The sequence below is a fragment of the Trichechus manatus genome, unplaced genomic scaffold (genome assembly GCF_000243295.1).
Source record: "Trichechus manatus latirostris isolate Lorelei unplaced genomic scaffold, TriManLat1.0 scaffold00338, whole genome shotgun sequence".
NCBI lineage: Eukaryota > Metazoa > Chordata > Mammalia > Sirenia > Trichechidae > Trichechus > Trichechus manatus.
The window spans coordinates 452,297-461,625 of NW_004444274.1; the positions used below are offsets into that span (position 1 = coordinate 452,297).

Below are 9,329 nucleotides of genomic sequence, written 5' to 3' on the forward strand. Positions count from 1 at the left end.
GGCACTGTGCTCTGAAATCCTTTAATAGGGGCGTCTGATCCAGCCTGGAGGTGTCAGCCTCAGGGAGGGCTTCCAGGCAAGGATGACTTTGGAATTGAGGGGCAGCTGGGGTGAGTTGGGAGAGTGTACCAGGCAGAGGGAACAGCTTGTGCAAGGGCCTGGAGGTGAGGGACACACCACCCTTTCAGGGATCTTAAGCAGCTGGGTTTGGCTAGAATGCGGAGAGCAGTCAGCCATGGGGACTATAGGGGCTGACAGGGGTCAGGGCACCCAAGACCAGAATGGGACACTTTACTCCAAAGACACTGGGAAGCCATGAGGCAGAGACCCCTCTGACTGCTGTGTGGGTGTGGATGGGGTGTGGGGGGAGACTGGAGACCGGGAGTCCAGCGGGGAGGGCAGCAGGGGGGCGGGGCACGGGGAGGAGAAGAGGCTGTGGAGCTGTGGGGCTAATGGGCCGGGACAGGGCAGTGGGGGCGGGGTCCAGGACAAGGCCTAGGGCTCTAGCCAGGGGATTAGGGGATGGTGAGGCCGCCTCTGAGACAGGGACCAGGAAGAGAAGCAGCTCTGGGGTTGGTGCTGAGGCCAGCAAGGGACAGAATGGGTATAGACACCCAGGGGAAGCATCCAGGAGGCTGCTGAGCCCCTGGGACTGGAGCTCCATAGAGAGGGCGGACGGGGGAGCAGGAGCGGCCATGGCGGGTAAAGGACAGGAGCGAGGGGGACATCGGTTTCCCTTGCTGGCCTGGGTGGGGCTCGACAGTGGGGCAGGGCGGGGACGGCGTTGGCTGAGGTTCCTGCTTGGCTCAGACTGGGCCCAGAGAGGGTGGTCCCTGGTGGGAAGCGTCCACCTCCTCCCCCAGCCCCGCAGGATGTCCTGTGTTTACTGAGGTGGCTTTGGCCGGAACCAGGACCTGGTGCCACCCCTAAACTCGGCTTCCCTGGCCACACCCCCTTGGGTGAGGGAAAGCAAGATAGAGGCATACAGAATGAGAGAGAGAGACACAGAAGAATGAGACAAAGAGAGGCAAGGAACGAGGGCAGAGATAAAGACAGGAAGACAGACAGAGAGACATCCATTCATGATAAAAACTCACAGCAAACTAGGAACGGCGGGGAACTTCCTTACCCTGATAAAGGGCATCTACAAAAAGCTTACAGCTACTATCATACTTAATGGCAAAAGACGGAACGTTTTTCCCCTAAGATTGGAAGAAGCAAGGATGTCTGCTTTCTGAGACAGGGAGAGGGAAGGATAGTGTGCACCATCCTCCCTTTTCCGTTAGACCCCGAGCAGAGAGAGGTGGATTTTCTTCCCTGCTCCAGCCCTGGCCTGTAGCTGAGACTCTTTCCCCCCTCAAATGCTTAAAAGCTCAGCTCTGACTTTGTCTCTCCCACGGCTCCCCAGGACCCTCTGGCTCTGTTTACCCCTGGGCCTCTCGGCTCCCCCTCACGTGCTCACGTTAACCAATTTTTCAAGTGTGCCCACCCACCTCAGGGGCTTTGTACTGGCTTTTCCCTCTGCTTGAGACTCCCCTTCATCTACCACCCACAGTCTTGTATTAACTCCTGTGCATCTTTAAGGTGCCAGTTCAAATGTCGCCTCCTCCTGGAAGCCCTCCCATGCCTTCCTGATAGTACCAGAGTGTCAGGGCCCTCTTATAGGCCAGGGTCCACCTCTGGTAACTTCCTTAATGTTTGTCTCCCCTCCTCCCCAGACTGTGAGTCCCATGAGGGCAGTCATGGTCATTGCTGTGCCCCCAGCACCGCCTAGCACAGGGGTGGACACAGAAGGTATCAGTGAAAAGCTGGCGAATAAATGTATGAATGAGTAAGAGATGCTTAGGAAGGGGCATGTTTGGCCCTGGGGATGCGGTTATGAACAAAGGACACAGTCTTTAGCTCCTGGACATTTCTTTTTATATATCTATAATTTATTTTATTTTATTTTGGTGTTGTTGAGAATATACACAGCAGAACATACGCCAGTTCAACAGTTTCTACAGGCACAAGTCAGTGACACTGATTACATTGTTCAAGTTGTGCAACCATTCTCACCGTCCTTTTCAGAGTGGTTCCTCTCCCATGAACATAAACTCACTCCTCTAAGGTTCCTATCTAATCTTTCAAGGTGCTGTTGTCAATTTGATCCCATACAGATAGTTCTTAAAAGAGCATAATGCTCAAGGCAGACATTCTTTACTCCTTTGGTTTTAAGAAGACTTCAGGGGATAGTTTTGGTTTAAGGTTTAAAGATTATCTCAGGGCAATAGTTTCAGGGGTTCATCCAGCCTCTGTGGCTCCAGGAAGTCTAGAAAATTTGAAATTCTGTTCTACATATTCTCCCTTTTGATCAGTATTCTTCTAGCTCCTAGATATTTCATAGGTGCTGAGCTCTCCCTGGAGCTGGGTTCTTTGCACAGGATGTTCCCTCTGCCTATGAAACTGTTTCCCTCTCTCTTTTCCTACCTAGCTCCTATGGGTCATTCAAGTCTCAGCTCAGATGTTTCCTGCTTCAGGAAGCCCTCCCAAACCCCCCTTCCTAGCTGGGGCAGGTGCCTCCTCTGGGCTCCCACATCAGGTTCAGGACCTCTTTGGTCTGGGCATCCCCATCTCGACCCCAACCATTCTAGTTTGTCTCCCTGTTGGGCTGTGACCTCTGTGAAAGCAGACTCAGTGTGTCTCAGTCACACTGTGTCCCCAGCACCATCCAGCCCTGGGGCTAGGCACATGACCAGGTGCTCATTGAACATTTGCTGACATTGAATGAAAGACTACTCCCTGCTCCCTCACTCCCTCCTCCTCAACCTTCAGATTTTAGCTCAGATGTCACCTCCTCCAGGAATCCTCCAGGATGCATTTAGGTCTGTCGGGGTCCCCACTGCCCAGCAAAGGGCCTGGCACCAAACACGGGCTTGTGACTGTTTGTTGAATGAATACATGAACAAATTAATGTTTGAATGCATAAATGAATGAGAGGGAGGGAGACTGCAAGAAGGCAAGGGTCTCCTCAGGCCCGTCGGCGCCCCTGGCCACACTGTCCCATCTACCCTTCCGGGGAGGAGGACTCTGGTCGGGTTCCAGCCACACCCTGCCCCTTGGAGGCTGCCAAGCCTGGAAGGCGTTTCCCAGAGCTCAGCACATTCCGGCCATCCCCAGCGGCCACGAGTGGGCAGGGGGCATTTCGGGGAGAAGTGGGGAGGCCCCAGCATTCTGGGATTCTGCTAACCCATTCCTGATCCCCTAGTCCCACGGGAGTAGGCCCCAACCCCTCAGTGAGGGGTGGGGGACAGGTCCGCAGAGGGGCCAGTGAGCTGGTGTGAGGGGAGGGGATGCCAACTGAAGCAGGGGCCTGGTGCCCTTGCCTGGCTGGACAATGGGGCTGAAGCTGCTGACGTGTGCTTTGGGGGTAATCCCCCAGCCTCCTCTCAGCTCTGGCCCCAGGCCTGGGCTCAGAGTGCCCAGCGCAGCCGAGGCGGCGGCCGGGAGGGTGCAGGGGCATGTGGGGGTACTTGTGCTCCCTTTGCCGCCCCCCAGGGTCTGGTGAGTCACGGTGAGCTGGGATGAGCTGGGGGCCAGGGGATCGATGTGAGGCCTGTGGCCTTGGCTTGGGAGTTGGACAGGTCTGGGTTCAAATCCTGAGGTGGGTACCTTGGGTAAGTCTCTTCCCCTCTCGGAGCCTCCTTATCTGAAACAGACGGGATAGAAGAGTGTAGTGGGCTCTTGGGGGTCTGGATCCCAGCTCCACCACCTCCTGGCTGTGTAGCTGCAACTTGGACATAATTCACCCACTTTGCACCCTTGATTCCAAGAGCAGAGCTTTAGGTGCCCAGCATAGTATTTTGCACTCGCTAGGTGCCCCCAAAATGGCAGCACCATTAAACAGAGAAGTGAAGATCCTCCAGGCCTGGTCTCATTCAGGCCAAAAGCCCCCCTGGAAGTCCAGTTGGGTCCCCTAATTTGTGTGAATAACAATAATACAAAATACTTGGGAGTAGCACTCACTCTGTGCTAAAATCAAACCAAACCTGTTGCCAACGAGTCGATTCTGATAGGACGGAGTAGAACTGCCCTATAGGGTTTCCAAAGAGCGGCTGGTAGATTCTAACTGCTGACCTTTTTGTTAGCAACTGTAGCTCTTAACCACTGCGCCACCAGGGCTCCCACTCTGTGCTAGGCACTGTTTTAAGTTTTTAGCCTCTTTTAATTCATTTAATCCTCAAAACTCCAATCTTACTACCCCTGTTTAGAGGTGAAGAAACTGAGGCCCAGAGAGGTGACCTGGCTTGCCCCAAGTCACACAGCCAGGAAGTGGCCAAGCTAGGATTTGAACTGGGGGATGGAATGGAGGGAGCTTATCTCAGGGACACTGGGAACCAGTGGGGCCATGCCTGGGTCAGGGCGCCTGGACAGGGTGGTGATGGGTGCTGAGTTTCCAAGTGGGACGGGTCTCCTGGTAGAGGTCTTAGTCCACGCATGGGAGAGCGGCTGACACTTGGCTCCCCACCCGTTGGAGGATGGATGTAGCTGGCAGAGGGGGATGTTTGTTTCCCTGCCACCCACCCTCTGGTGACATCACACCCTGGCAGCCAATGGCTAGGGTCTTCCCCTCCTCCCCGTTCCCATTCCTTTTCCCCCCAAGCCTGAAGCTGGGACTGAGCAGACGGACTGGAGCTCTCGAGGTGTCTGGAGGCCCAGCGGTAAGGAATCAGCAGGCCGTTCCTCTCTGGCCAGGCTGAGAAGCTGTGGGAATGAGACGCAGGGTCCTGGGAGGTGCTGGGAGGGTGCCTGGGGCTCAAGAGGAACAGACCCTGGAGCCGGAACCCAACTCCCCCCTTTCTGGTTCTGTAGACTTGGGCAAGATACTCCACCCTTTGTACTTCTGTTTTCCTATCTCTAAAATGGGCTCACAGAGGCCCCCTCACAGGGCTGGTGTGAAAGTAAATGAGTTGTTGCTTATAAAGGGCTGGGGTGGGGCAGGTTTTCTGGGCCCTGGAATAGGGGGCTGGGGTGGCTGCGCTACCTGAAGTTCTCCTTTGGTGGGGGAGAGTGGGGGTCACTGGGGAGCAAAGGCTGGGTATGAGACAGAAATGCAGACACTCCCCCATATACACCCTGTTGCTGTCAGAGACTCAAAAAAAACCAAGCCTATTGCTGTCAAGTTGATTCTGACTCGTAGGACCCTATAGGATGGAGCAGAACCACCCCATAGGGTTTCCAAGGCTGTAAATCTTTATGGAAGCAGAAGCAGGCTGCCACATCTTTCTTCCGTGGAGTGGCTGGGTTCAAACCGCTGACATTTCGGTTAGCAGCTGAGTGCTTAATCACTGTGCCACCAGGGTTCCTGTCAAAGACTAGCTTACATTAATTGAGCGTTTACTATATACTGGGAATATTCCAAGTACCTTATGTCTACTGTGTACTCACAAATCCTCACAGCCACTCTTATTGGCTCCATTTTACAGATGAGGAAACTGAGGCCCCGAGAGGTGAAATCCCTAGCCCAAGTACTCATACCAGAGAAGTGCTGGAGCGGGGATTTTAACTAAGGCAGCCCAAGGCCATCCCCTTAACTTCCTAAAAAACCAACCAAACTCATTGCTGTTGAGTTGATTCCTACCGTATAGGACAGAGTAGAACTGCCCCATAGGGTTTCCAAGGAGCAGTTGGTGGATTTCAACTGCCGACCTTTTGGTTAGCAGCCCAACTCTTAACCACGGTGCCACCAGAGCTCCTAACTCTTGCCTCAGCCTGTAAATGGCATAAAGTAGGTCCAGGGGCCTGGGTGAGTCAGGTGAACGCCCCTTCCCATTGCCAAGGGCACCAGATCAGGGGCTCTGAGTGGGGAAAATTCCCAAACGACATTGGCAGCAGTCGCTGTGGGGGAAGGTGCAGAGGGCAAAGCCTGGGGATTCCTCAGCAGGACCTAAACCCCAGCCCCTCCCTGCCAGCCACTCTGAAGGGCACCATTGGCATCTGAAATAGGTATCTAAGTTGTACCTGCCCCCGAGAGCTATGGTGAGGATCTAACAAGAGCGAAGGCAGGGAAGGAGCTTAGCACATAGTAAGAACTCAAGAAACGGGGACTCTGAGGACTCTGGGAGCTCGCTCGGGCATGTACCAGACCAGTGCCACAGTATGCACCCAAGAAACGGGGCTGTTGGCGTCTGGGGGGCCCTCCCGGCCTTGATTCACCAGGGGGGGCTTCCGCTATAGATCTTCCCCAAACACAAGCCAGGGACCCTCCCCGAGAAGTACCCCCATTCCGTCTCCTGCCCAGTGGGATGGGCACAGCTGGGAACAAGACAGTGCCTGGGGTGGGGTGGGTTTCCTTCCGAAGCTGCCCCCACCCCACCTCAGGAGCTGGGTACGTGGCTCAGGAAGGCCACCACTGAACTAAATATAACCTGGGGCTGGGCGGCTGTCCCAGGCAGGGTGAGGAAAGAGGGCACTCTGTCTTGCCCTGCCCTGGCTGCGCTTCCTGTACCAGCCTCTGGGTGTGGCCCCTGCTGCCTGAACCTCAAGCAGAGAACTTGTGGCCCTGGAGACCCCCTACTCCATCCCCCCCGCCCCCCACCTACAAGTACTAGGTTTCTCCCACCCCCAGCTCAGGACGCTATGGTGTGCCATGGTCCTGGTTAAAGGGACTCAGAGTTAGTTTTTCAGACCTGGGTTCAAGTCCCTACTCTGTCATTATGAGCCTCTGGATGCTTTTACTCATCAGTAAAATGGGGTCCCATGAGGTCACATTCGTAAAGTACCTGCCCAGCCCAGGGCTGATACTGACGAGGATCCTCTAAAAATGCCTATTTCTGACACCCCCAGCCCCCGCTGCCCAACCCAGCGCCTGCTCCAGCTGCCCCGTTGGGCTTCCCCCAGTGCTCAGAGCCTCCAATACAAGTTACCTGTGGAGTAGGAATCAAGGGAATAAGGCCTAGCTCTGCCCCTTCCTGGCTGTGTGAACCTGGCAGGCCACTTTCCCTCTCTGAGCCTGTTTCCACCACATCCAGGGTGATTTTGAGGCCTGTGGATCCCAGCACAGGGTCCGGTTCAGAGGAAGCACCCAGACATGGGAGCTGGCCCCGGAGAACTCTGCGCTCTGCTTGGAGGGGCTGGGGGCTCAAAGAGGAGGCTGGGGATGGGCACAGAGACCAGGGCTCCTTGGGAACCCAAAGAGGACCCCTGGGATGCGGCGTGGGGCCGGCAGGTGGAGTGGGTGCAGCGGAAGGTTGTGGGGGTCCCTGTGTTCTCTGTCCTGGTCGGTAGTGGTGGGCTATGAAGCGCCATTGTGTGGCTGGCAGTGGGTGGGAAGGGGTGGAATGTGGCCGGGCACAGCAGATGGACCATTGTGTGAGGGAATGTGCCTCGTGAGGCCTGACCTTTCCCCGCGGAGTGGGGGCTGGCAGGCTGGCATGCCAGGTGGGGGCCGGGAGGGCAAGCCCTGAGTCGGAGAGTGGGGGCGGGGAAGGCAGTGTCCGTTGCCCTTTCTCCAGGAGGACCTGAAGGGAGGCTGCGTGTGAATCCCAGCTCTGTCTCCTTCCCGCTGTGCAGGCTTGAGCCAGGTGGCTTAGCCTCTCTGAGCCTGTTCCCTTCTCTAAAACAGGGTGAGGCAGAAGGTCTTAACCGAACCCATCACCCATTGCCATTGAGTCGATTCCGACTTATAGCGACCCTATAGGACAGAGCAGAAGTGCCCCATGGGGTTTCCAAGGAGCCGCTGGTGGATTCGAACTGCCGACCTTTTGGTTGGCAGCCAAGCTCTTAACCACGGCGTCACCAGGGCTCCGGTCTTAACCCAGAGACTAGTAAAGAGTACCCACTCAATGCCCATTGGTTATTATTACCCACATACCAGGCTGGAGCTTTCAGACAAGTCCAAGTCCCACTTGGCCATCTGTGACTTGGGCAAGGAACTTCCCCTCTCCCAGTCTCAGTCATCAACTCTGTAATGTGCTCAATAATAGCGCTGACTTGACAAGGCTCTTCTGAGTCCCGTTACATGCCGTGACACATGTGGGGCATTCGGCCCAAGGTCGGGACCACCTGACATTCTTAGCAATAATAATAATGGCAAGTATTCATAAAGCGCTTACCATCGGCCAGACACTTTGAATCTATTAACTCATCTGACCCTCACGACAGCCCTGCGAGACGGGTGTTCTCATTCTCCCCATTTTACAGATGAGGGAACTGAGGCACAGAGAGGTGAGGTGGTGTGCCCACTGGGAGTACACAGGAGTGGCTGTAATTATTTTATGATGGATTTGGCCCCCCTGGGTCAGCTAAGGTGGGTGAGCACAGGGGCTCTGCTGCCAGACAGGCCTAGCATCCATTCTGGCTTTACTCTGTGTTGTCCAGCTGTGTCATCTTAGGCAGAGGTCTTCTAAGCCTCAGTTTCCCCACCTGCATATGGAGATAGGGTAATGACGGAGCGTGGCACTCAGGAAGCAATCAGTGGTGGGGGCGGGGGGTGAGCCAATAATCCTGTTTATGTTATCCTTCTTAGAGCCCCAGACCCAGGAGGCCCAAGGGGCGGGAGGTGACCCTGAGGTAAGCACTGGCCGGCGCCACATGCCCCTCCCTGCCTGTCCTCGGCCTGCCTGGAGCCTCACGCCCTGGTCTCTTCCCGGCAGGCAGCAAGACCCCAGAGGAAGGGCGTGAGCCCCGCCGACGGCTGTGCAGCACCCCAGGCTGGGCTCTTGCTAGGAGGGGGTGTCTGCGCCCAGGCAGCGGTGAGAGCATAGCTGGGCTGGGGGTCCCTTTCCTCTTCCAATACCCACCCTAACCTCACCCTCTAAGCCGAGTCTCCAGCCCCATCTTCTCCTGGCCTCAAGCTCCTGTCCCTGTGCCCCACAGGCTCAAAGGCAGCTGCTCCATGCAGAACTGAAGCTGGTCCTGCAGCAGAAGGGGGAGAAGCAGCAGGAGCCTGGGGCCCACGTGACTCCCAGCAGCGCCATGGAGGCCAGGAGCCGGAGTGCTGAGGTGAGCAGGACCACCTCTGTGAGGGGGGCTTCTGGGGCCTGGAGGGGGGTTGGCAGTGCCAAGATGCAGGCTAGGGTAGCAAAGAGACACTTCTTGGCTTCTCTGTGCCTCAATCTCCTCATCTGTGAAATGGGAATAGCAACAGGGTCTTTTTTTACTCTTCATAATTTTATTGTACTTTAAGTGAAAGTTTACAATTCAAGTTAGTCTCTCATACAAAAATTTATACATACATTGTTATGTGACCCTAGTTGCTCTCCCTATACTGTGACAGCACACTCCTCCTTTCCACCCTGGATTTCTCACATCCATTCAACCAGTTCCTGACCCTCTCTGCCTTCTCATCT

General features: G+C 55.5%; 1 protein-coding gene across 1 annotated transcript in view; it reads left to right on the forward strand.

The window, feature by feature from the left end:
* Nucleotides 1–8,955: 8,955 nt before the first annotated feature.
* PRX (periaxin) overlaps nt 8,956–9,329 on the forward strand; it is an 11,539-nt gene continuing 11,165 nt past the window's right edge. Inside the window, exon 1 of the mRNA XM_004390856.2 lies at nt 8,956–8,982. Within this exon, the coding sequence (XP_004390913.2) occupies nt 8,956–8,982 (27 nt within the window). The remainder of the gene's footprint in view (nt 8,983–9,329) is intronic.